The sequence below is a fragment of the Nesoenas mayeri genome (assembly GCF_963082525.1).
Source record: "Nesoenas mayeri genome assembly, chromosome: 6".
Taxonomy (NCBI): Eukaryota; Metazoa; Chordata; class Aves; order Columbiformes; family Columbidae; genus Nesoenas; species Nesoenas mayeri.
Window position 1 is genome coordinate 43,990,871 of NC_137545.1, and position 27,979 is coordinate 44,018,849.

At 50.3% G+C, this 27,979-nt stretch overlaps 1 protein-coding gene across 1 annotated transcript in view; it reads right to left on the reverse strand.

Moving 5' to 3' along the window:
- Window positions 1-4,362: 4,362 nt before the first annotated feature.
- Window positions 4,363-27,979, reverse strand: part of CCDC148 (coiled-coil domain containing 148) — a gene marked incomplete at both ends in the record, with an annotated part of 51,849 nt that continues 28,232 nt past the window's right edge. The window contains 8 exons of the mRNA XM_080346980.1: window positions 4,363-4,509; window positions 6,253-6,393; window positions 9,073-9,190; window positions 15,192-15,310; window positions 17,992-18,132; window positions 20,059-20,115; window positions 20,583-20,703; window positions 27,741-27,827. Of these exons, the coding sequence (XP_080203106.1) occupies window positions 4,363-4,509; window positions 6,253-6,393; window positions 9,073-9,190; window positions 15,192-15,310; window positions 17,992-18,132; window positions 20,059-20,115; window positions 20,583-20,703; window positions 27,741-27,827 (931 nt within the window). The remainder of the gene's footprint in view (window positions 4,510-6,252; window positions 6,394-9,072; window positions 9,191-15,191; window positions 15,311-17,991; window positions 18,133-20,058; window positions 20,116-20,582; window positions 20,704-27,740; window positions 27,828-27,979) is intronic.

Here is a 27,979-nt window from a genome sequence, read left to right on the forward strand (position 1 = left end):
CAGCCGTTCCCAGCAGCGCCAGGTGAGCACAGGTACAGTACGGTACAGCCGCTCCCAGCAGCGCCAGGTGAGCACAGGTACAGTACGGTACAGCCGCTCCCAGTAGCGCCAGGTGAGCACAGGTACAGTGCGGTACAGCCGCTCCCAGCAGAGCCAGGTGAGCACAGGTACAGTGCGGTACAGCCGTTCCCAGCAGCGCTAGGTGAGCACAGGTACAATGCGGTACAGCCGTTCCCAGCAGCGCCAGGTGAGCACAGGTACAATGCGGTACAGCCGTTCCCAGCAGCGCCAGGTGAGCACAGGTACAGTGCGGTACAGCCGCTCCCAGCAGAGCCAGGTGAGCACAGGTACAGTGCGGTACAGCCGTTCCCAGCAGCGCCAGGTGAGCACAGGTACAGTACGGTACAGCCGTTCCCAGCAGCGCCAGAGCACAGGTACAGTACGGTACAGCCGTTCCCAGCAGCGCCAGGTGAGCACAGGTACAGTGCGGTACAGCCGTTCCTAGCAGCGCCAGGTGAGCACAGGTACAATGCGGTACAGCCGTTCCCAGCAGCGCCAGGTGAGCACAGGTACAGTACGGTACAGCCGTTCCCAGCAGCGCCAGAGCACAGGTACAGTACGGTACAGCCGTTCCCAGCAGCGCCAGGTGAGCACAGGTATAGTACGGTACAGCCGTTCCCAGCAGCGCCAGAGCACAGGTACAGTACGGTACAGCCGTTCCCAGCACCGCCAGGTGAGCATAGGTACAGTACGGTACAGCCGCTCCCAGTAGCGCCAGGTGAACACAGGTACAGTGCGGTACAGCCGTTCCCAGCACCGCCAGGTGAGCACAGGTACAGTGCGGTACAGCCGTTCCCAGCAGCGCCAGGTGAGCACAGGTACAGTATGGTACAGCCGTTCCCAGCAGTGCCAGAGCATGGGCTGTGCCGGGGTAGCCTGTTCCCGCGGGGCACAGGAGAGGGTTGCCATGGCGCCTGTGCCCCGTTCATCTGCTCGACACACAGCAACAGCCCAGAAAATCATCTTTAAGTGTCTCCACAAACTGCAAGAGACTAAACTGCCTGGGCTGCACGGAGGATGTTTCCAGAGGGGCACGGACAGCCTGAACAACCTCCACCAAAATCGCCTCCAGTTCCTCATGTTCCCAGTTTCTATTCCAAGGCTGCGGTTTTTAGGCTGAACACGAATCTGACAGGGGAGGAACCGCAGGACAGGGCCGGTGTCCTCCCAGGACAGACACACCCACTCCCCTCACCTCACATGCAGTCTGACCTCCCGGTCAAACTCAGTCCTGCTACGTTCCATGTCCACCTAAGAAAATTCTGTAATAATAGCAACGTACCTTGAGTTCTTAGTGAATAATGTAAAAGCACTGCAGGAAAAGCACCGTGATGCTCGAGCAGTTTGCCTGGCTTGGCAGGTGAGGTTTGCTCTGCCCAGCTCACACACACAGCCCTGCTCCCTCACTTTCTGGAGACAGAGAACTCTGTTTCCAGGACACTGTCCAGCAAAGAGACTCCTGTTCCTCTTATTTTGCTTTTAGCTTAATGGTTATGTTGTTAAATGGGTTTTCTGCTGCTAAGTGTGACCCTCTGTAGGGGTTTCAGATGAGTCAGTAGCTTGGAGCTCAGAACGCGTGTCCTTGGTGAGCTCCTTTTCCAAATATTGACCGTTGCTGCAAAGCCCTCTGTTCTCAGAGGGGTCAGAACTCACGTTTTTCTTTTTCTATAAATAAATGCAGAAATATGCATATAAGCTTATGTGCACAGAAGCTGGCACAAACTCTACATGTCCTGCAACAGCTGGATACAGCACCGACCGACCTTGTGCCAGCTGGGTGCTTGACTTTCAGGCATTACTCAACATTTAAGCCACTTTTCTGACTACCAGACTTCACTGGTAAGTAGTATCTCTTGAAACCGAATAACTTGATTTTCACAAAGAAGTTTTTCTCAGGCTTTAAAAAATCAGATTGTTAGACAAACTGCATACACTTCATACGCTGGCATAGCGGACAGCCGAATTCTGAACTGTTACCTCACTGAGTCAGAACCAACAAACCAGGGCTGCAAGAGATGCTGGTTGAAGAGTCTATTTCCCATTAATAGCAATTTTATAAACTACTGGGTTTATATACAAGTAGTTTCCTGCATCTTTCCATGGCCCCGGTCCCGCGGAGGCGCCGGCCAGGCCGGGACAGCGGCCGCGGGAGCTCCAGGAGCGGTGCTGAGCGCAGTCCCCGCACCTACTCACACCGACCGCACCTTTTCCATGCTCCACCGGTGCAGGAAAATCCCTCTAAAAATCCTCATCTGGCCCCACTGTATCAAGAACAAGACCCGACCCACAGCTGCAGCGAGCAAGCACGAACTCGTCCATGTGAGCGAACCTCCGTCCAGCCTGTTCCCTGAGAAACAACAGACCCGAGGACAATCACGAGACGCTGCCTCAAAATCAGTGCCCTTCACTTCAAAAAAGTCTGCTTCATTTAGATTTTTTTAATAGATGTTGTAAAAGATAACTATAATCTGAAAAGGTTTTGTACAGCTGAAATGGTCTTACAGATCTGCTTTCAAAGAGAAAAAGCCTGCCCTGAGTGCGAGAAGCCCTGAGTGCGGGAAGCCCTGTGTGCGGGAAGCCCTGTGTGCGGGCAGCCGGCCAGCAGCCAGCCTGCGCTCCGCAGGGACGAGGAGCAGCGCTGGGCACAACGCAGAGCGCACAACAAGCAGTCAAGCTGGCCAAGGGTGCCCTGAAAACCATGAGCTGCCCCAAACAAGACACCGAAATAAATGCACAAATATACACAGAATCGTAATTTTAGCACAAACATGCAAAGGCCAAATACAGACGACACGCCGCTCCCATGGCTTTCGGGTGGTCCTGCAGCGTTCCCCCCGCTGGAACGACCTGCTTGGGCGCTCAGGCTGCGCTGCGGGTGGGCAGCGCGGCCGGTCTGCACAGCAGCTGTCGCTGTCACTGTCCCTGTCCCGGCAACTTCCCGCGCTGATCCAGACACACCCATGGGTGTTCAGATCCTTCTCACGTCAATCATTGTTCAAAATTTTTTGTTAAACCGCTAATTGTCACTTGTTTACATACATTTTACACTCAGGTGAGGCTTGAAAACATAATTGGTTACAAAATAAAACTACATCCATTTCCCTTTCATTTAATAGCATCATTTTCAGTAATTTCAGGTCCAAAATAAAGATCCCAGATCTGAAATGTTATTTGTAATTTATACTGAAAGACCAATCTGCAATATAAAACTGCACGGCTGGTTTGCAGTAAATGTGATGCAGCAAATTGGTTTCTAAATATAGACAAAGGTTACGTTTCTTCTTGTAACTATCAAGAAATAATAGAAACACTAATGATAATGAGGATTTTGTAATTAAAATGATCAAATTCTCAAGGAAGCTGGAATGAAGGTTGTGGGATGTGTTCACGTATCATAATATAAAGTGGCCGTTCTCCAAAGCTATTTTGCATTTAGGGTGCCCGTTGAGCCCCCGCACTCGCACTGGAGATGCCGTGAGTCGGCGCGGGCCGGCGGGAGGCTCGGTGCCGCGTCCTCGCTCCAGGACGGGATGTCAGCCCAGCCCTGGCCCTGCCGGCACGGCACGGCGGGGGACACGCCAAGAACACAGCGGTTCGGGGACATGCCGAGAACGCAGCAGTTCCGGGACACATGAGAATGTGGTGGTTCGGGGACATACTAAGAATACGGCAGTTCCGGGACACGCTGAGAACACAGCAGTTCTGGGACACACCGAGAACGCGGTGGTTCTGGGACACGCGAGAACACAGCAGTTCTAGGACACGCCGAGAACGCGGTGGTTCTGGGACACGCGAGAACACAGCAGTTCTAGGACACGCCGAGAACGCGGTGGTTCTGGGACACGCGAGAACACAGCAGTTCTGGGACACGCGAGAACGCGGTGGTTCTGGGACACGTGAGAACACAGCGGTTCTGGGACACGCCGAGAACACAGCGGTTCTGGGACACACCGAGAACACAGCAGTTCTGGGACACACCGAGAACACAGCAGTTCTGGGACACGCCGAGAACACAGCGGTTCTGGGACACACCGAGAACACAGCAGTTCTGGGACACACCGAGAACGCGGTGGTTCTGGGACACGCTGAGAACACAGCAGTTCTGGGACACGCCGAGAACGCGGTGGTTCTGGGACACGCCGAGAACACAGCAGTTCTGGGACACACCGAGAACACAGCAGTTCTGGGACACGCGAGAACACAGCAGTTCTGGGACATGGCCCCAGGGAAATTTATTTACAGTTTCCACATTATAGGCCGGACAACACCCCCGAGGTTTTTCTGCTCCTGATGCGAGGTACTCTACATCTTAAACGCTGTAGATTCCATGTCTCTTCTTGGAAGCTTCGGTGGAGGGATTTTTGGTAAGATCTCCCTGGCGTACGGCGCTCCATGGAGCCCAGCCTCCCGAAGAGCCAGCTCCACACGCAGCCTGGGGTCAGAAACGATCTGTTCACACAAACCACAGCAATGAGAAGCAGAAACAAAACAATACTGTCCTTATACACACAGTGTATCTTACTGGTTATCTGTGGATGTATATATTTTTAAAAATTTAAAAGACAGCAAATTAGGGCCATAACATAAGGTCTTCAAAAGCAGAGAAACTCTACAGTGAACAACCCTTATATCACTGCACATATCTTCATGTTATGCTTTTCAATATTAACGATCACACAGTATTTAATGATGAGCCCCAGTTGTCATTCCTTAGCAGAACTGGAAGGGTAGGTGAGAAGCAGGGAGACTGTTGGCCTGGCTGCTCGCGGCCGGGCCGCGGGCTCCACCAGCGCTGCCATCAGCGCGGCTGCCATCAGCACCGGCTCCAGCGCCGCGCCGGAGCCCTCCGGCCTGTTCCACGGCACCCGGTGCTTCCAACGCACCGACCGTTCTTCTCACGGTGTTGCCTTGTGACTACGTGGCAGCGTCACTTCCATTGACATGACAACAATCAGTGCCCAGGGAAATGACTTCTAAAACTTGTTGAGAGGATATTTGACAAAACTGCTAAGCCTCTTTCAAAGGCTGCTTCCCCGGGCTGCAGGGGGGAGCCCTGGAAGCGCAGGAGTCCCGCTGTGTCCAGTTCCAGCAGCCCCGGAACGTGACCCAGAGCCAGAGCCATTGCAGCGCAGGACCAGCACCCCAGATGCGGCAGGAACCGCCCGCGGCAGCACCACGGCTGCTGGGAGCCACAACACGAGCCACAGTCTGGTCATTCAGGTAGCAGTCCCAAATACACATTTTCTCAGAGCATTTTTAAGCGAAGGCTTTTCAGAACCTCATACATAGGTCAGATTTGGCTAAATTTTAATAGCCAAATAAAATGTACATCTCTTGTACCGCATCTCTCCTTTACCAAACTGAGAAGCTTTAAAATGTCTTAAAATGGGAAGTGCTGGCCAAGCTTAGTTATATATATCATTACATTTTGGATTATTCATTGCTAAAAGAAAGCTTTTGTGCCATAGAATTATATCATGGCACTTCTCTTTCTCTAAACGCAACTTTCAAATTCCAGGGTGGGAATAATGTCAAATGACTGAGCAGATGGGGACAGAAAGGGAATCAAAAAGTCCTCCCCTATGCTGTTGAATTCCATTTGCAAGTGAGCAAGCCCTGTCCTCAGCAATCCGAGGGACCTGAAACTGGAGTGCAGTCCAGTTCCCTGCTTCGTTTACACTGGTTGCTTCTCCTTCAGCCCTTGCACATCACATCCCAAATGATCTTCAATCCAGCAGTGGTGTAAAGGCAGTCAAGATGCTAACTTTCACACTGAGCCTACTTACCTCAAATACTTAGTACAATGCAAACTGGAGCAGTGGAAAGGAAGGAAAGGAGGAAGGGCTCTCTTGAGCAGGCGTACAACAGCGTGAAAGGGTGAGTTCTGCACAGGCGCAGCGAGCGCAGGAGGACGCGCTCCGCACAGCGCGGCGGGACACGCTGCCCGGGGAGCGCGGGACGCCTGCTCCGCCTGCAGGGACCCCGCGTCCCCTCCCGCGTCCCCTCCGGCGCCTGCGCTGTGTCTGAGAGATTACCCCGCCTATTACTCCTAATGTTTTTGTTTTTACACACATTATATTCTATGTTCTACTGTTAATATTGCTGTTTAGTATATATTTTTAACATTATGATCATATATTGCTATTAAAATATATGTGCATACAATAAACTATATGGCATGATTACAATTACCTGCTGTTCACTGTATGTGTGCAACTTAAACAGCGGCTTTTGAAGATAAAACTCTTCTTCGGCTCTGATGCCCATCCGAGCTCTAGAGGCCACCGTGTCAGCCACTGCTCTGGCGGGATCGAACTGTGCAACAACGGCGACCTAAGGTACAGGGCATGGAAACAACAGTTACTCTGTGTCACCTAACAACTACTCCATCTATGCAGACCTAAGGTGAGAAATGTTACTAGCAATAAGCTGTCCTTTGAGAACATCACCATTTACCTGGTTTAAAAATGTCTGAAGTTGTCTAAAGCCACGTTGTACCCGTACATAGAAGCTGTAAAGCCTAGAACTCGAACCCAGCGCAGCCAGGTGACCGCGGCCACGCGGCTGCACCGCGGCTCCCGAGGAGACGCCGCACGGGCTCTGCCGCTCAGCGCCTGCGGCCACAACCAGCTCACTCCCGGTTCGGCAACAGCCGCAGCTCCTGAAGTACAAATTGCCCTCTTTTTGAAGGTGTCCAGATCCGTAGTTCACCATTTTAGAGTCACAGCCAACAACATTGAGTGATACGCCACAAACCACATAATTCCTTGGGAGTTTTCTCAAGCCCCTCGGTTTTAACTGTCTGATTTCCCACGGCAGATCAGGATCTAGGTTCTCCCAGACACCACTGTGAAGGAATCAATCTTTCTCCATTGCTTGTTTCCTCTGTGTTAATATTTTCAGATACCGGCTAACGCTACTTTGGTAAATACAGGAAGATGCATGAGCAAAATAACCCAAGTCAGGACACCACCTGAGTGGTTAAAACCAGAACAAAGATCTAAAATTGTGTACGATAATATTTTTTTCCATCTCTTCAATAAAGTATCATCTTTGTATTTACAGGCTGTCAAAATATACAGACTGGATGACTTTACTAAAGATCCTTTTTGTTTTTCCACAAACAAGCAAGGGGCATGTTTTATGAAGCAATATTTCCTCAGTGTGAAACACAAACGATAAAAGTTAGTTAGCAAAATGCAATGAAGCGAGGCCTCTGCCACCCTGGCCACAGGCCACTCTGGAACCTTCTTCTGCTTTGGTATGAGAGTTGGGTGGGTCAGAAAAGATCAACAGATCAAGACGCTCTTGTTAAATCCAACACAAAAGATAATGCAATTCAACCAGTAACTCAGAAAAGATGGAACAGAGTTATTATTAAAAAAGCAACGACAACCTAAAATAACACTGTTAATACTGCAAAATATTTAATTGAAGCAGGTTATTAAAAACAAAGCATTATTGACTGGAAACAAGCCTGAGTTCAGCAGCTGAAGCACGAGTGAACCAGCAGCCCGGTGAGGTTTATTCGCCCCCGTGGCGCTCAGCTCTCCCGCAGAAGGTGCTGCGGACGTTTGACCGCGTCACGGTTTGGTTTCTCGGCAGCTGCTGAAGGGCGAGCAGCGCGAGGCCACCGACGGTGGCGAGGGACCACGGGCCGGGTCAAACCGAGGGACGCGCTGAGGTGAGGTCGGGGCCGCTCCAAACGCCGTGCCTGGGACACGGGCAGCCCCGGGCAGGAGCCGCTGCACTGACGGTGTTTGAGCTGCCCCAAACCAGCCGGATTTTAGCGCACCTTTGCTCCCTCCCTTGCTTTGCTTCAGCTGCACCTTTAGCCTGCAGTCCCTGGGCTGTAAAGAATGTCAACTCCAGATTTTTGCTTTTAATCTTTGGAGGAAGAAACAAGGAGATAAGATACAAAAATATAACCAAAGGTAAAATTACTCCTTCAGAAGTCAGCACGAGGAAAAACATCCCCCGACATTTATTATGACAAACATGGACAAGCATTTTCTGGGACGTCCTTCTGAAATAACATGCAAAAGCTTTACGGAGAGTTAAATGTCTCTCTGAGGAAAAGTTTCCAAGGTCTGTATGTTTTCAGAATTTAAAAAGAATTTCAATTACTCGTAAATCTCGCCTAAGACTCCAAGCAGACTTAGGATTATTAAAAGAAAGGAGAAAGGAAGTCACATCCAACCCAGAAAAAACAGTATCTATCTGCTTTCGAATGTCACCAGCTTCTACGGTGCAATTTAACATCATAGTGTTACTGTTGTCAGAGTTATAAAGCACATAAGATTTATAACCAACAAAATTACTGTTAAAGTCGGACTAAAAGCGCATTTTAACTTGTTCATTTATTTGCCTTTGCTAGGTTGTTCTTCCTATGGTTCACACAAACACCAGCGCACGTCTGTGTTGTGACTGCTTGTGAATAATAGGACAAGGGGGCATGGGCCTAAACTTTGCCAGGGGAAATTTAGGCTGGAGATTAGAAAGCAATTCTGTGCAGAGAGAGTGGTCAGGCATTGGAATGGCTGCCCAGGGAGGTGCTGGACTCGCTGTCCCTGGAGGTTTTGAAACTGAGATGGGACATGGCACTTAGTGCCATGATCTAGTCAATGGACTGGAGTTGGACCAAGGGTTGGACTCGATGATCTCTGAGGGCTTTTCCAACCTAGTCCATTCTGTGATTCTGTGAACGTGCGCAGGCGGTGCCAGCCCCACCTGCAGTCCCAGCCCCACCTGCAGTGCCAGCCCCACCTGCCGCGCCAGCCCCACCTGCAGTGCCAGCCCCACCTGCCGCGCCAGCCCCACCTGCAGTGCCAGCCCCACCTGCAGTCCCAGCCCCACTGCAGTCCCAGCCCCACTGCAGTCCCAGCCTCACTGCAGTCCCAGCCCCACCTGCAGTCCCAGCCCCACTGCAGTCCCAGCCCCACTGCAGTCCCAGCCCCACCTGCAGTGCCAGCCCCACCTGCAGTCCCAGCCCCACTGCAGTCCCAGCCCCACCTGTGGCCGGTGCGCCGGGCGGCCGCGCGCGCTCTCCTCCTCCGCGCGGGCTCCTCGCAGGGCCAGCTCCCGTCTCTGCAGCAGCCGCTTCTCCAGTAGCGCCCGTCTAAACTCGACCCTGCAGACCAGCACACACACAAACGGAAACAACATCGGTCAAGCGTGCCTTCACACTGCTGTTATGTCAGTCTGAAACTACTCTGATGGTTTCTGTATCTACCTAATAATAATATGGTGGTTTATCAAAACACCTGAAAAACGCCAAAAATGCTTTTTCATTTCAATGTGTTACTTTTGTTAGCTTTTTGACTTGGAGTTTTTGGGAAAGTGGGGTTCGGGGACTTGTATTTGTTACTTGTTTGGGGTTTTTCCTCTTTGGTCGTCGTCGTTTTTTTAAACAACTTGGCCAACCTTTCAGATTTCATTTCCAGCACACAGACGTTCTCTAGCACGCTTTATATAGCCCTGTTACTCTTTTTTTCCCCGTTTTCTTTGCCAAGAGGAGGCACAGACATCTCTGACATCTGTTCCCTGACATCTGTGTATGGCAGGAGAGCTCTTTCCTATAACCCTTTTCCATTATAAGAAACATCACTCCCAAGCTTCTTACTGGAAAAGGCAAGAAAACTTTTCAAAAGGAAAACCCAGGAGGTTGGCACAAATCACGCGGGAATCTGCCCTGCAGCGTTATTTTTGCTGGTCAGCCTGTCGCCGTGGGATTTACAGCCCCGACCGCAGCACCACGGCTGCATTCGTGACTCCCCAAGCCCGTCTCTGCAAGCCGCGGGCGGTCTCTGCTGAGTCGCTTCCAGTCCTCGCCCAGAGCTGCCCCGGCCATGCTTTGCATTCAATCATCCTCCTTTTGCCCTTCACATTTCAACTTGCCTTTAGAGGGACAGGAAGGAAGAGCTTCAATTGCAATGAAAAATGTAGTTTTATTTTCTTACTTTGAAAATTGTAGTAAGCTCAAAGGAGTATATAACTTGTGCTATAAACTGCAAAATCAGAATTAAACACGCAGTTATGCTGGCAGCTGGAAAGCCCCCTGCATCAACAATGCAATAACAATTATCTGGGCAAACCAACGTGTCCCAAGAGCGGAACGAAGTGCCCGGGGCCGTCCCCGAGGCGGCCGCAGCTCCTCGCTGCAGCGCTGGCCTCCAGCAGACAGCACAGCCAGCTGCTTGTGGGACGGAAAATAAAAAGATGTTCATATTTGTATGAAAAATCACAAGAAAAACACCCTATTGCAAACCTTTCACCCTGCTTGAGCTGACTGCTATGATACCTGTTCTAAAACCCCAGTGTTACCAAACACGAAACTCAGTACCCTGAAAACTTCTGTAAATGGCCAAGAAGGAGAACGGAGGGGCACTCACACAGCCCTGAGCTCAGATGCTTTGTCACCGCTGCGGAAGTTTCCCTGTACATCAGAAAGCAAAGTATTGGCAATGGGAACCTTTCTGGCATTTCCAGGCCCAGTGTGAGCAGATGTGATTGTAACCAGTGTGACCGTGGGCAGCCGGCACAGCGAGGAAGCGGCACCTCCAGCAGCAGCTGGTGTGACCGTCACCAGTGTGACCATGGGCAGCCGGTACCTCCAGCAGCAGCTGGTGTGACCGTCACCGGTGTGATCGTGGGCACAGCGAGGACGTGGCACCTCCAGCAGCAGCTGGTGTGACCGTCACCGGTGTGACCGTGGGCAGCCGGCACCTCCAGCAGCAGCTGGTGTGACCGTCACCGGTGTGACCGTGGGCAGCCGGCACCTCCAGCAGCAGCTGGTGTGACCGTCACCGGTGTGACCGTGGGCAGCCGGCACCTCCAGCAGCAGCTAGTTTGCATGACCTGTCCCAAGATGTCACGTTGCCCATCTGGAGAGGCCGAGGCCAGGATTAGCAAGGCTGAGGTTTCGCTGTCCCAGGGCAGCAGCAGAGCTGTGGGATGTGCACTCGGGGCAGGCAGAGAACTTGTAAATACACACCCAGCCGTACATTGTGTTCCGAACTTGGAACATTCTTCCAATATTTTTATACTTGGCTTTAAATGTTTACTTGAGCGCTGGTTTCACAGTGTCCTCATCCAAATCAAGTCGTTAGTTCTCTTTCACCCTCTTATACTTAGCACTATGTTAGCTACTTCACAAATTTTATAGGAAAGCTTTAAATTAAAATGTCTTAATACTCGATTTTGGCTTTAAGTACCACGGTGAGTAACAATTTTACTAAATCACCAGCTGAAAAAATAAGCTTAGCTGCTTAGTTTCAGTAAAGCTACTTTTTTGAAGTATTGTGGGTACACACTTTTGTAATTTTTGACAAGCATAATTTCATTAGAACTCTGCTTTCAGACACCATCTCATAAACATTCAATAGGAAATAATGAATTACTATGGTTATTATGAAAGCTTTAGCAAAACTTTAAAAAACTGGGTTACTATATAGGGGTTTTTTTCCTATATCACAATTTATCTTGTTCTCTGCTGTCAGTCACCCGGCTGAGACGTCTGCTTGTGCTCCCAGCTGCAGCGCTGTGCACAACGTCCCGGCGCTCCCCTGCCCGGCAGCGCGGCTGCCCCGGCCGCCCCTCGCAGGGAGGCAGGAAAACACGTGCAGGATTTCGTGCCAGTTTCATTCTTACCCTGCTATGTTAATGCAAAATGTGTTGCTTGAGAGAGGCGGGGGAAATACTGTTTTAGAATATTCTATGTATATTGAATCCAGTGCGTACCTACGGGACCTGGTGGAGAACCTGACTGCAGCTCACTGCATGGATCAGAAAAGGGAGAAGCAGGCTTCTGGCTACAGCCAAACGTGCCCTTTTGGAAGCTAATTCTTGAAGCACAGTAAGACCTAAATGCAGTTTGTCGTTCTTGATACCACATTAAAAGAGAGCTCACAATTCAGTATCCTGAAGACACAGGTGCGCAGCCCCAACTTCAGCCATAGGGAACAGCTGGGCTGTGACCCTGTGTGCATACGAAGGCCCAGCTGCAGTGGCTGTACATCACCCACAGCTCTGCTGTACACCACCCATGGCTCTGCTGTACATCACCCACGGCTCTGCTTGCACACACGTGTGGTGTCAGTGCTCAGCTCTGAGCCCGCAGTGACTATACATCACACACAGCTCTGCTGTACATCACCCACAGCTCTGCTGTACATCACCCACAGCTATGCTTGCACACACATGTTGTCAGTGCTCAGCTCTGGGCCCGCAGTGGCTGTACATCACCCCGGGCTCTGCTGTACATCACCCCGGGCTCTGCTGTACATCACAGCGCTCACCCCGCGCCGGCCCCGGCCCCCAGCCCTGCTCCGCGGTCGGTGCGGGAGGGAGCGCGCTCCCCGGTCCCGCAGCACCGCTGTGCTTTGGAGCGTTCCTGTCCTGCAGCCCTCACCCGTCAAACCTTTCATTTGTATTGAAAAGGAGGATCAGAACTCTTCGCTTCCTTTTCAAACGTGGCCAGCCCCTTTATGATACACATCAGTGATCAGAGCTCTTATCCAGACAGTTTCAGTCTCAGGTTCTTAGCCTGAAAAGTTTAAATCTGTATTTCCTGCATTATCAGCAATTATCACCGTTAGAATATACAATCGTTTAGGTAAGGGCATGTCCACCCATTTTAACAGCAGGATCACTATCAGCAAACAATACGAAATGAATGGGAGTAGAAGAAACCGAAAAAGAAGTCTAATTTTTGCCTACTTGTTGGGGCATTTTTCAGAATCTCGGCAGACCCAGGTTCTTACCCCAGCCCCACCATCTTTAAAAACAGGTTTACAACCTTTGTTTGAAATTTTGCATTAAATTACTTAGATTAAAAAAAAATATAGAATAGATGTTGTGCTTGGAGCAGAAATCACAGCACAAGCGTTTCCTCCCCTGCTGTGTGTCTGAATGCAGATAGCATTCAGAATTTTGTGCTGAAGTCGCTGCTCTCGTCATCTTTTATTTGATCAACACCTATGGAACCTGCACAACTTCACCCCACCGGGGTCCGGGCGAGTGCTGGCAGTTCTGAGGCGGCTCTGGGACACACGCAACAGGAAACTGCAGCTACCGGGTCAAAGAACGAGATGCCCCGTCGGTGCGACGTCCTGGCTGTCAGACAGCCCTACGCAGAGCAGCTGCAGACAGCAAACTGGGACTTAGTCCCTGGAAATTCTACATCCGCTTTCAGGTGCCTTTAGTCCCTTCCTTTGATACGGTCATAGCTCTGGCTACTCAGCATCTTGCAGTTACCAAGCAAGACCTGAATAAACAGAGCACCACAATGACCCTGCGATACCAAGTTTCTTTTTTATATACATGATTACTTAATTTTGAATTCATTTTAAAAGCAAATCAGGATAAGAGCAGACCATTTTTTAATGTCTTGCTGTACCTGTTAGAAACTCTACGCACTGTGTCTAGGCTACACCTTGTACTTGGAACAGTCAGTCAGCTCACAATCCAAAAACCTTTTCCTTTCCCAAAAGAGCCTGGAAACGCGTCCGAGCAGAACTGCGGTGCAGCCTGAGCTGCCGTCCTCATCACTGCGCAAAGACTCGAGCCAGCTGCAGCAGTGCAGCGGTGGAGCAGTGCGGCAGTGCAGCGGTGCTGCGGCGGTGGAGCAGTGCGGCGGTGCAGCGGTGCTGCGGTGGTGGAGCAGTGCGGCGGTGCAGCGGTGCTGCGGCGGTGGAGCAGTGCGGCGGTGCAGCGGTGCTGCGGCGGTGGAGCAGTGCGGCGGTGCGAGGGCTCCAGGCTCCGCGCTCTGAGCTCAGCGTGCCCGCGGCTCCTCAGCCCAGCCAGGACAGGCTGCGCGCTGCCCTAGGCCAGACGTGTCGCACCACCCAACCTCATAACAGCAACAGCTCTCTGCCCTTCTGTGGTTAATGTTTCTAAGGCTTTGAAGATGAAAAGCATTAAGTAATTTCAAAGAATTATTAATCTCCACAAACAGTAAGCATTTTTCTTTAAACCGTGTTATTTTGTACAGTATGCCAATTCTGGGAAGCATAATGCTGAGCTTTTACTGACTTTTGATTCATAATAGCCCGAAGGTGTGATTATTTCCTTCATGTGCTCCTCAATGAACTGTGCCATCTCCTCACCTTTTATTCTGCAGCGTTCATTAGCACTAGAAAAGAGCAAAGCCCAGCTGTGTGGCATAGTGCTGGACATAGGTTCAAATAAAACCACTTTTCCTGGTCACTTATGCTGAAAACTCAGTAATTCAAGTATGCGTTCCTTTCGCTATGTGCTAAAATCATTGCAGGTATGTATAAGGAACGGTACAAATATATTTGTAGCATAAGGATGCAGATATTTAAGTTGAGCTGTCAGCAAGGTATCGGAACACAATCCCATTTGAAGTAGTGTTTCCCACAGAATGCTTAAGACCAAGTTTAATATTCTAATGCCAGTGGTACTTTAACCCTATCTTAATTACATTTCAGGTCCATGCAATTTGGTGGCTCCTTCCATGTGAAAAAAGTAATCTTGTGATATGAGAGCAGTTAGAACCAGCCCCCATACAGGGTTTCCGTGCTCCTCTGTGGCAGAGGATTTCCCTATGAAATCAAGTATTTCTTCACCAGGTCATTAGAGGGCATGTTCGGCAGCAAAGACTTGGCAAGGATTCAGATGTGACAGGTTGAACTCCTAAATTACATCCAACAGGCGAACAGCACCTACAACTACACACACAGTTTAAGACCCTCTAAAAGAATTGTAATTATCTTTGAGGCTGTTGAGTGCTTAATGTGCTCCTCTCACTTGCCTCTCAAACAAAACAAACCTAGTTATAAATAATTTTGCAAAGTGGAAATGTAGAAGGTATTATTATCAAGCTATAATTAAAAAAAACACAAACGGAGCTGGTTTTAATGTGTGCACCCTATCATGATGACAACAGTTGAGCACTTACATAGGTCTAAAACTTCAATGGATATGAACGAATTCAAACTAAAGAAAAAACGACACCCAGGATCCAAGCATGATGCAACCGCGGTGTATGGACTGGGGTAACCGTGAAATAGAAGTTAAAAACATACTTATCTCAATTTATTCTAATTTAGAAAGTCGATTATAAGAAGTTCCTACTGACACTATAGGTATTAACATTTGATTTCTTTTACCGTTCTCGGTCTCTCACTGCTTGCTCAGCCATTAGTTTTCTGAACTCCTCCAGACGCTGCAGATCTTTCTCTGCCCGTTCTTGCCACCTGCGCTGTTTCTCAGCCCAGTACTTTTTCACCTGGAGTTTGAACAAATACAGCAAACAACAAACCAAATCACTCACAAGCCAGGACAGTGAGAACAAATAAAGTAAGAAAAGCGTTAAAGAAATTCCAGGTTTGATCTGTTTAGAATAAAATTTATGTTTCAGAACAGTACGGGCTAACAAAAGATTTGCAAGAACAACAGAAAGAGTAAAATCAGACTGAGGCACTACAGTGAATACGGGTTCTGACTCCGCAGACTAAAGATCACCCTGTGACTTGCTCCTCGCTCTCCTGCTCTGCCACCAAAACCTTCAGCCACGCTGCTCCAGGCAGCCAGCGCTCCGGAGCGGGGGGTCCAGGCAGCCAGCGCTCCGGAGCGGGAGGTCCGGGCAGCCAGCGCTCCGGAGAGGGGGGTCCGGGCAGCCAGCGCTCCGGAGCGGGGGGTCCGGGCAGCCAGCGCTCCGGAGAGGGGGGTCCGGGCAGCCAGCGCTCCGGAGAGGGGGGTCCGGGCAGCCAGCGCTCCGGAGCGGGAGGTCCGGGCAGCCAGCGCTCCGGAGCCAGAGGTCCGGGCAGCCAGCGCTCCGGAGCAGCGGGTCGGAGCAGCCAGCGCTCCGGAGCAGCGGGTCGGAGCAGTCAGCGCTGATCCGCGGCCCCAGGAGCGGCTGAGCGGCCGCATGGGGCTCTGGAGCTCCCCAGGGCTGAGTGAGAAACAAAGGTCAGGGCAGGAAGGTGAGACCTGAGCAGGGAAGCCCATCTGGAAAGATGAGGGGCTTTGGGTGCAAAATGAGGAATGGAGGTTTAAGAAAATATTGCTGAAGTGAAATTCCAAATTCTTCATTAAAAAAAATCCTACAGGGCTGTGTTCCTAAACCCCGGACAGTTCTTCAAATACAAGCTGCGGAATTTGCAGCGAACTTGTAATTCCCACCTTGCCATGACACCTGTTACAAATCATAGAGCCATTCAGGTTGGACAAGACCTTTAAGGTTATCAAGTCCAATTGTTAACATAGCACTTGCCAAGTCCACCACTGACCCGTCCTGAGAACCTCATGTCCGTCCGTCCAGCCCTCCAGGGCTGGTGACTCCAGCACTGCCCTGGGCAGCCTGTTCCAATGCCCCACAGCCCTTTGGGGAAGAAATTGTTCCCACATCCAACCTCAACCTCCCCTGGGCAACTTGAGGCCGTTTCCTCTGCTCCTGGCGCTTGTTCCTGGGGAGCAGAGCCCGACCCCCCTGGCTCCAAGCTCCTTTCAGGCAGGTCAGAGATCAGAAGGTCTCCCCTCAGCTCCTGTTCTCCAGCTGAACCCCCAGGTCCCTCAGTCTCCATCACATTGTGCTCCAGCCCCTCACCAGCTCCGTTCCCTTCTCTCCACTCGCTCCAGCACCTCAAGGCCTTTCTTGGCGTGAGGGGCCCAGAACTGCCCCAGCATTGGCGGTTTGGCCTCTCCAGGTCCCAGCACAGGGACGGTCGCTGCCCTGGTCCTGCTGGCCACGCCAGTGCTGGTCCCAGCCAGGATGCCGTGGCCTCTTGGCCCCTGGGCACACGCTGGCTCGCTCAGATGGCTCTCACCAACACCTTCAGGCTGCATTAAGAAGAAAACCACTGCTGCCCTTTTTAAGGATCTCAGGTGTAATATACTCAGATGAAACATCTGCCTCCTGACCTCCAACAGCTGCAACTCCACCCGTGCACAGGCAGAGAACTGTTCTGTATAGACGTTACACACAGGCTGGAGAAAAAGCGGAAAGTTTGCACAGCTAAAGCATTCACATGTAAAAGGAACACTGGTGGTGGACTGGTTGCACAGCCCCACGGAGCCCCTTCCCGTCCCCCTCCCCAGGAGCACAGCATGAGTTCAGAATAACAAGCGGAACAAGCTGCAGCAGACAGAAAAGCAGCAGTGAAGTTTCTCATAACACAAGCAGCAAATACGTATGTGACACAGCTTGATTTTCTGAAAGCATTACATTCACTATACCAGACCTGTGATTTTCTATTAAGTTGAAGTTTAGGCTTATGCCTCAAAGCCATTTCCCAAGTAGTCACCAGTTCAGTCCTTAGAATGATCTAACCTAGACTTCTGATCCCCTGAAACCGTTAACATCCCCACTGTGCTGCAGGGCTGACGGGGTCCCTGCACCGCCCCGGGGTCCCTGCGCTGTCCCGGGGTCCCTGCGCCGCCCCGGGGTCCCTGCGCCGCCCCGGGGTCCCTGCGCTGTCCCAGGGTCCCTGCGCCGCCCCGGGGTCCCTGTGCTGTCCCAGGGTCCCTGCGCCGCCCCGGGGTCCCCGTGCCGCCCCGTGCCGCGCTGGCTGGCAGGCGGCTCTCCGAGGGCTGGTGTGCTGCATTGCAGCATGCAGAAGTGCAGCGCTGGAGCCTGCAGCGGCTGTGCCACACTGCTGAGCTGCAGAAGTCTGCAAGCAGCAGAAATCCAGTAGTGCCTCTGCACAGACGTTTGTGACAGGGAGACAGTTACATACTCTTGTGTATGCCTTTTTCTTTTGACAAATGTAATGGAGTACCATAGCTGGTGTGTAAGAGCAGGCAGCTTTAAGGCTAAAATGGCCAGCAGCAAGGCTCAACTAACCATTCGCTCATCTCTATACTAATACTTAATACTTTACAAGAATATAAGGTAGTGAGATCAGTTAGGGATTTTAAAGGCAACTGCACACATGAACATATGTAAAAATGTATAAAAGGTTCCCATACTTTCTCTCTCTCCTGAGCTCTGCGAATCATCTCCTGCTGTTTCCGCAGCCTCTCTTCCTCGTCCTGCTGCTCTCTCCTCCTGGCAGCTCCAGCCGCCTCCAGCCTCGCAGCCGCCTCCTGCTGCGCCTTCCACCGCAGAACCTGCCGGGGCGGGTGAGGAGACAGAGCTGCAGCAGCCGCACCACGCGGAGCTCCTGCCCACCCATGCAACCCGGTTACAAACGATTTGTAATCCTATCAGCAATACATAATCATTGAGCAAGCACCACCTTTCGGCATGTTAATGTGCAATTCACACCTGACTGGCATAATATGCAATAAAATCTTATATGGAAAAGATTTTAGGCAAAATTGCCAAAAACATTTCAGTAACATCAGATCATAAATTCCTTTTCAGCACTCAAACTTTCAATACGTGTAAAATCCTTTAATGAACCTATGAACTAACAGAGGCCAGCGCTGCCAGCCCAGAGTCCGCTCGCATCCTTCAACTTGGGCATGTCTGTAACCGCACGCCACTCCAGCCAGGGCCCGTGGAACTCAGCGCGCTCGGCCACAGACGCTTCACCTTCTGGCAGCTTTTGAGCGGTGCAGTTAGCCAAGGGTCCCTGTCACCAGCCCAAGGACAGCAGCTCTGGCCAAGGGTCCCTGTCACCAGCCCAGGGACAGCAGCTCTGGCCAAGGGTCCCTGTCACCAGCCCAGGGACAGCAGCTCTGGCCAAGGGTCCCTGTCACCAGCCCGAGGACAGCAGCTCTGGCCAAGGGTGGGCAGATCCGGGGCAGGGCCCAGCCCCCTGGCTCCTCTTGCCACCGGGCCGGCACCATTCCCAACATAACGTGGCTGGGACAGCACAGATCGCTGAGCCCAACGTGCCAAAATCCATGCCTGACGCATCCCTGGCACGGGTGCTGGTTGACACAACGGCGAGCTCCCCGTGGCGGTGGCGGCAGCGAGCCGTGCTCGTGGCCCGCGGCCAGCGCGGATCCCGATGCACGCCACCGCTGTCCGGAGCAGCAGGACGCCCGTCCGCTCCACGCTGCTGCCAACAGGATTACCGTGTCCCTCCTTTGTTGGCCTGCCAGCTCTTTCGCAATGGATTCGTCAAGCACTAACAGAACTTTGTACTCCTCAAAGGAACAAGCATTGCAGCCATTTTTCATCTGTTTTTCTATGCTACAGTAAGTGCTTTAATATCAAGATATTAAAATACTTCTTTTCCACCTCTAGTGCATTTCACCGTGCACACAGCCTCCAGTTCTGCTGCTCTGTGCTTGGGAAAGACTTTGGCTCAGGAAGCCAGCGCCACCCCAGTCCGAGCTCTCGGTGAGCGGCACCTCCAGTGACGCCGTGTCTGCCCCACTTCTTGCTCACATAGCAATTCTGTTTTGTTCCATGCAAAGTGTCCCACCAGGCTGAACGCTGCTGTGAGTTTTCATGAAGTACAGGCAAATTAACAACGTGAAAACAACAGGAAATTTTACAGTGGTTGTAAAATTAAAGTCTCTGTTAAAATATTTGCAGATAACTTGTTAGAGATACTCTGCCTGCAACGAATGCCACGTTGACACAGACAAGCCAGCAGCTACTTTGCCTCCCACAACCTGAGTTAATCTTCAAAAGTTCAATGCAGTTTGTCAGCACAGCCAAGCACAAGCATTAACTGGTGTGTTTTCATGTTTTAATGAAAACTATCGAGTTTTGAGGTTCTTCAAGCAGCTTCCATTTCTGCTGCTATTCTCTCAGAACACACACAACTTTTCCCAGCTCCAGCTCTATCTCCAAAGTTAAGAATTATTATTTAGCTGAGCATTACACTATTTTTAACCTATTTTCTTCCATTTTGTAACTAATTCTCAGTGGAGGCCTGTTTATAACTTTGTTGCACTTGCTGAAATGTCCTTTCTAGAAAAAAAGGCAGCTAGAAAACAGCCATAATTGCTAATAAGATGTTTTAGAGGAGGAGAGCCAAAACTCACCCTTGCAACCAGGGAAACACAGGCGGGGGAAGAAAAAGGCACAAGATCCCAAAACCCAGAGCTCTCCGCCTCCCGCCCTCCCCAGCTCACCTGGGCAGCGCTGCCGGCGGTGTATGGGCCACTGGCGCGCAAACCGGGTAAGTCTGTCTGTGCCAGCAAGGATTAACGGCACAACCTCAGAAACTGTAGGGGAATGGTTTGCGGTGGTTGACAAACACGGCGGCTGCAGCTGGGCATGGGTGCTTGAAATATGCAAGAGGGATTAATTAGGATACGTACATCAAATGGCACTTGTCCATTCGCATTCCAGTGATGCAAAGGCACACAGCATGGAAACGGCTGCTTTTCTTTTAGCTATTCTTACAAAATTATTTCAGGCTAGAATTCAAACTCACACAGTATGGAAAGAAAAACGTAAAGTGTTACAGCAGCGCTCCTTTGCACAGACATTACTCTTCACATATGATCTTTCTCCTCAGAATTTTGAAGGCGTTCCCTTAGCAGGATCACAGTTATGTAATAATAAATAAATTGTAATGAGAGCCGTGTTTGGTAGAGCTGCTTTAGCAGTGGCAAAGCTACAATTTCACTCCTAAAAAGAACTAAGCACGCACCGCCCCCGCGCCGAGCCCTCGGCGGCGCCGGGCCAGGCGTGCAGCGCTGTCGGAGCGGGACGGGCTGAGCGCTCGCGGGGCGCGCACAGCGCCCGCTCTGCCGGCCCCGGCGCTGCGCCAGCTAGCAGAGACATACTGACATCAACAGCCCTCCGATGTAAGCACTGTGATGTAAATAACTCCGAGCATCCTCACTGATCATGTCATTTCTCACAAAAGAGAATTGGATGTGACTGGTCCCACCTGAATAGACACACATGAAGCATTCACCTTAGTTTCCTCAGAAGAAGTTATTAAAAGAAGTACTGGGCAATAATTTTTGCTAAGTAGTAGGTTTCCCCTCTACAAATGTCATGCTTTTGGTCATCCCAAATACTTTAACGAATTCAAGCAGGAGATGGGTGTTGAGAGCAGAACGGCCCAGCAGAGCCTGTCGGGACAACCACCGACTGCAGGACAGCACACCACGGAGCGCTGAGCAGATACAGACACTGGTCTGGACTCAAATCATCTCAAGCCTCCTTAATTCATTTGATTTGCAGTGGTTTGCATGGCGAATCTTACACAGCAAGTTCATGACAGGGCACGATCACTTTCCTTAGCTGTTTTCATGTAGCTCTTGTGTTACAGCCTTGTGAGTCAAGGAGAAATCAATACTGGGGCACAAGCTGGATTTCCAATGGCTTTCATACAAACCAGAGAGCACAAATAAGCATCAAATAGATAACTTTGCTCAGCTGACAAAACATGAATCGCACAGTTGTGTTCCTCAGACAAAACTGCTATGCCAGTAACTCCGTGCTGTCCCCACTGTTTGTACAGTGCTGTCTGCACTGCCCTAAATCACTGCACACACCTATTCACCCACTGCCTAGAATCTGCTTTACATTTTTATCTCGTTAGTTTTTCCAAATACATGAGCCCACTGCCAATCAAGAAAACGGGTAGTAAGAACAGCAGAGGGAAGGGAAGTTTCATTGTATTATACTTCCCACAATACCCATTCACTTGCTCCTGTAAGCAGCATATGAAGTCAGTTTACATTATACCTGCCCTTCCCACGGTCATCCAATCCAGCCTTTTTATTAAGGCAAAAGAGGAGTCACTCCCTTTAAACACAGATCCATGATTAGGGGAAAACACACAAGCAAACACACACACAACACCAAAACTAATAAAAACCAGAAAAGCACTGTTTGCAAAATATTCCTGAAATGCCATTCAATAGGCTGGCATTGTGCCACATGAAGAGCTCAAGTCATATAGGACAGAATGTTCTTAACAGAGCTGAGCTAAAAAGTGGTTTATTATGTAAGAAATATAAAAAATCAGGAATTAAATGGCTGATTCAAATGTCCAAATGCTTCACTTTTCCAACCACGTTCAAGCATTGAAACGTCTCTCTACCAGAGGGCAGCTCTGGCCCCACTGCCCCCACGTGTCCGGGGCCAGGCGGCCCCACGGGGCACGGCCCACGGGTGGCATCCCAGCGGCGGCAGGGCCGAAGGGACAGGTTCCCAACCAGCCCACCGGCCACACGGCCACAGGTTCAGCAACTTAACTCAGGGTAACAAGGGATACAGCCAACTGCCTCGGACGCTGAATTCCCAGCATTCTGCACTTTACACTTCTCAAGGAAACCCACTGTATTCATCACATTTTTTCTCCACAGGTAGTTTCGTGCAGATCTGAAGAACAACAACAAACGCCCTGAACAGTGATTCTGATTCACCAAGGCAGTAACGTGGGACCACAGAATCCACACCAAAAAATAATGTGTTCTTGATTGCATTCTTTCATTCCCACGAGTGCAAATCAGAAGGGCAGAGATTACTGTGTCAATAGTAAATGTTCTGTTTAAATATCTAAGAAATACCAGCAGTTGAACTATTATTGAAAACAGACTGAAAACTGGATCCCCTCTTGCCTGTTTCGCAAAGCATCCACATTTTAGCAGTGCATGTACTGCAAACGTGAAGTTCGAAAGTTCTTAATTACAACTGGCATTTCAAACACATTTCACAGTTCATGTATTATTAGAGGAGCTTTTGCCAAGTGGATTATTAAATTGCTGTGCTGAACAGAACGCACGCATACCTCTGTTCTGTTCATTATTTTAATATTGCACATTACAATAATGTAAAGTACACTACAAACTAATTAAAGTAATAAATTAGTTCTTTCTCTGCAACATCTGAATATTTACAATGTACTTAATGCCACAGATACAAGCCTTTTAATGACAAAACAATTGTTGAGATACTTTCCTTGGGAATTCCCATTGAACCGGCACATGTAAGGTTTGCTCTTTAAGCAGCACTGGCGGATATTATAACCAGGTTACAAATGGCTGCTGGGGTGACACAGGGCTGGCACCCAGCTCCTTCCGGCTGCGGAGGGACACAGGGCGAGGGGCCGGTGCGGGAGGGACACGGGGCGAGGGGCCGGTGTGGGCAGGGACACGGGGCGAGGGGCCGGTGTGGGCAGGGACACGGGGCGAGGGGCCGGTGTGGGCAGGGACACGGGGCGAGGGGCTGGTGCAGGAGGGACACGAGGCGAGGGGCCGGTGCGGGCAGGGACACGGGGCGAGGGGCTGGTGCAGGAGGGACACGAGGCGAGGGGCCGGTGCGGGAGGGACACGAGGCGAGGGGCCGGTGTGGGCAGGGACACGGGGCGAGGGGCCGGTGCGGGAGGGACACGGGGCGAGGGGCCGGTGCGGGCAGGGACACGGGGCGAGGGGCCGGTGCGGGCAGGGACACGGGGCGAGGGGCCGGTGCGGGCAGGGACACGGGGCGAGGGGCCGGTGCGGGAGGGACACACAAGGAGTGAAACTGAGGTCTGGGGGAAAAACACACTGCAAACCAAAAGGACAGAAACGATCAAGAGGAACCGTATCAGAACAGCTACACAGAGCTCCAGATCAGTCCTCACAGGCTACCTACACAGACACAATAAGCTGCTAGAATTCCAATTCTAAGCAAGAATTCCCAGTAACTGTGATAAGGTCAGCAGTGTTTCTCATAACTAAAGGCATGAAAAGAAAATCCTCTGATAGCCCTTCCCTGATTCTCTCTAGCTCACTTTTTCAGCCTTATACAATGACTCAATCCCAGTACACTTTCAAAACCTCCCAGAGCTTTGCTAATCTTTGAAATATTTGTGCACACCTTTCTCTATTTTTATGATGGTTTGCAGGTTTGTTTCCTTCTTCCAGCTGTTCACAACTGGTTCACAACTGATTGTTTCACAACTGATTCTAGGAATGTCTGGGGAAAAACGCAGAGGATCTCCTGAAGAAGAACTTCCCAAAGGATGCTGCAGAGCGCGAGGACAGCGGGCTGGGGAGGACAGGCTGCGGCGTGCACCCGAGCACCACTGCAGCGCTGCGGAGAGAACCGCAGCTTCCGCGGCGCTGTCCCCACGCACCGGAGAGCAACGGCAGCTGCAGCCAGCAGCAAGCACGGCTGGAGATGCTGAAACGCGGCTGTGGGAGGGCTAGAGATTCAAATACTACTTGAAGGAATTCAATGTAATAGTAATGCTAATCATAAAACAAGCAATCACAGAACGCATGTACATACATTTGTCCCACAGTTCTCGCTAGCTGCTCTGCAAAGTGGTTGGGAAATGGCACCAAGTAATAGCCATGAATTGCTATTTCATGTTTCACAGTCAGGACAGCACAGACTACCCAAGATTAGTGTTGTATCGTGCATTCCATCTGCCAAAAGCTGGTTTAAGAAGCAATAAAATACCTCTTGTGTGGCAAAGTTCCACGTTAGGCTGCTGAAGGCACCCAAGAAAACACAGAACATCTCAGCAGCTTTTTGGCTTGGCCAGCTAGAGCCTAAGTCATCACTCAGAACCACGAACTACGCTCTGGAAAGGAGAGCGCCCAATTGTGTGGGAACCCGCTCCCTTTCCACAGGATTACCAGCCGGAGTCCTGCAGGCACCTCATGTCACCGCAGCTGCCGGCACCGCGCTCGTGACGTGCGGCAGAAAGAGGACGCTTGGAATCGGAGTCCAAAAGCTGAGCAAGAGCCGTGCCCGGCCCAGCCAGCCCGCGGGCGGCTGTCGGTGGGGCCGTTGCTCTCCCTTCCCGCCCCTTCCCCACCTCGCTGTGCCCGGCTTTCCTGCCCTGGTCTCACTCCATATGGAATTGAGAGTTATCCCATTTATGGAAGTCAGAAATGCCTCTCTGGTTTTCCAGATCGAAGCCACAAGGCACAGAAGGGAAAAAAATCTTACCCTTAATTGCAAGTTGGGATTCAAACCACATCAACCGTGTTGTTTTTCCTTCATGTCCTTAAGATAAGGACTGGAGCCACGGAACGAGTTGGTGACTAAGGAACTCTGTTTACATGGAAGAGAGCTATGCATCTGTAGTGCGGCCTGAAAAGCAGAATCAAGCAAAGCAGATGTAAAAGCTGATTAAGTGATAAAAAGTTATGGGCTAAAGGAATTACAGGATTGCAACATCAGGTCTTCAGTGAGGATGTTCTTCTCAGTTCAGTTCACAAGGACTCACCATCCAATCAACGAAGATGATTTAATAAATCTGCCAAACTTCTTTCCCTGCACAAGAGAAGGTCATTACTTTTTATCTACTACAGAACTGGTCCAAGAGCACAGCCAAGATCACTAGGAGATTAACATGGAAAGCTCATCAAGAGGTGACTTTCATCGCCAGCAGCGCAGCCTCTTCGCTTGCGATACGGCCGAGTCGTTAACACTCCAGATACAAGCGCTGCGTGCTGATCCGCGTCCCCTGCCCGCGCAGCTCCCTGCCGTTCCAGTGCGGAACGGAAGGACAGACTTCATGAAGAGGAGGAGGGAGAGGTGGAGAAAACAAAGAATTAAAGACCTGGTCTACCACAGGACAAGGATCCACCCAGATCATTTGTACTAAGGTTAATAGAAGTTAAGCACGTAAATTCCCCTTGGGTTAATGGGATAATAGATCCTTCAGACTTAAATATTGTATAAACGGAAAATGACAATAGAAGCCTGTGTTACAAAATGAAAACTTTTTTTAAGTCGCTAATTATACAGCGGTGTCTGCTCAATGACCATTAAAAAGTAGCCCATTTCACTGAAAAAAAAGCAGTTTTCAACCTTGCTTGCGTTCACTCAGTTTCCCATTGCAAACCCCAGCTTGCCTGCTCAGATTTTAAGTCTTTCTGCTGGGGACCGGGAGAGGGAACACGCTCACATCCGCTCGGTAGCAACGCTGTAGCACCCTACAACCCCGCCATCTGTATTTAAAACTGAGGTTATTAAAACTTCCTTGTATTTCCCATATCCAATAGACGAACAGGTCACACTTCTGAATAGAAAACTCTTCTTTTAAATATTCCACCTTTAAATAATTGTTTTTTAAAGTTTTCTGCAAAATGATCAGAGTATTGTAAACATACTGGATTTTATACCTAACCAGGCTTTTTTTTTTTTTTTTTTTTTACATTCAGTTGTAATATTTCAATGTTGATCTCCTATGGCAGCCAAGTCATCCAAAGCAGTGCCTTGACTACATGCTGAACAGGGAGACACAACTACTCTTCCCCCGGGTTTACTGACACATCCTTTCTTCTCCTTACACCAGAAGGGAGAAGGAAGGTGACCTGCAACACACTTTACATGATTTGCAACATCCCAGGTAGCTCCACCCAAGTCTTTTCCTTTTAAATGAACAGGAGAAGGGCTGCGAGGGCTGTGTGCGGCACTGGGGACGTGCTGCAGGGAGGGCGGCACAGACGTGCGGCACTGGGGACGTGCAGAGGCAGGGCGGGCGGCACAGACGCGCGCGGCGGGACCAGCCTCCTCCAGTCTTTGTACGTGAAGATGGAAAGTACTGGGTTGTAAATACTTGAAGATACATTCAATGGAAAAACAATGTTCTGAATGTACGCAGATACCTTGACTGAGTTTCTAAAGGTACCAGAGCAAGCGCTCCAATCCTTCCCAGAGGCGCTGGGAAGCAGCACCTCCTAACCCTCCCGCGAGATCACGCTCTCACTTCTGTGCTTAACTACAGACAAGAATTTGCTCCTCTGTGTTGATCAGAAAGAGGAATTTTATGCAGAAAGAGCGTTTTCCCTGTTTCACGCGGTACCTGCCGCAGACCCCTGCAAGCGGTGAAACCCGCCCGGGCCCAGCCCATGGAATGGCGGTGATCCCGGCCACTCACCGAGCTGCGACCCCACCGGTCTGCTGTTGTGTTTCCCCACCGCAAGCGGTGTTGGAGACGCACACCAGAAACATCTCCTCTTTAAGGATGTACAGGAGAGCCTCACTAGTGCCACCATTTCACACGTTATCTCGTTTGGGTTACTGCCATATGGCCCTTGTGAGCTTCTTGAGCTGCTCCAGAACTCCTCCTCAGAGACCCTGGTTTCTGCTGAGGACGCACATTGATCTGCTGTGAGATGGAATGGGGAATAAGAATTTGGAAGTGCTTTCCCAAGTGAAAACTGCTAGAAACACTCATTTAACTTCTCTATTGCTTTACTTTTTAATTGTCAGCACCTCTTGTCAGTCAAAAGGCCTAGAATATCACTTACGGCATAGTTGCTTCTTGTGCATTCAAAACAGCTTTAAATAAAGTATTCTGTAGCATACTTTCTATGCCTTTGGTTTGTTGTTGCCAGATTAAAAGACCTATACAATAGTTAAGTTGTACCATGCAGTTATTGCAGTAATAAAGGTACAGAGCCTGTCATGTATGACTATTTTCTCTTTTCAATTGCTCAATCTGCACTACAATTAGGAACAAATTGATTTTCACACACGAAGAAAAACTCTTTTGAAAAGCCCCACAAGCTCAAAGCAGCATAGAAATGTACAGCAAGACAGCCCTTTAAAGAAAATCAGGAAAGCAGGCTGAGCGGTTTACTGACTGGAAGGGGTCGTATTCAGAGCGCAGTCTTCTCCCACGCTGTTGTTAACAGCTACTCCAACAATCCGTTTTGATTTTAAGGTATTTCTGTATATCCTGTCTGCAGAACGGATCTAACGAGCCTTTGCATTTCTGGAATTGCTGACATCTCTTACAGCGTGCGTGTTATAACCCCATTTTGCAGCTGATTTCAACCGCCCGCTGGTGTAATGAAGGAGATCCGCACCTCGCGTTCAGGATGCAAGCTCTTCCCCAGCCTACCTGGAGTCCACCGCATAGGCGAACCACAGCAACTGCGTTTTCCCTCTGGCAAAGCGGCACATGTAAGATTTCCTTATGCTAGACTTACTGAAATGGGAAAAATAAAGTCAATTAATGGCCAAAAAGAAAAAGCGGGAGAACAGCCCTACTCCCCGGTTTCCAGCTGCACGCTCTGCCTCAGAGACGGGCTCGCTTCTCAGCCCGGGTGTGCGACGGCTCCTGCTCAGGACGTGTTGGTG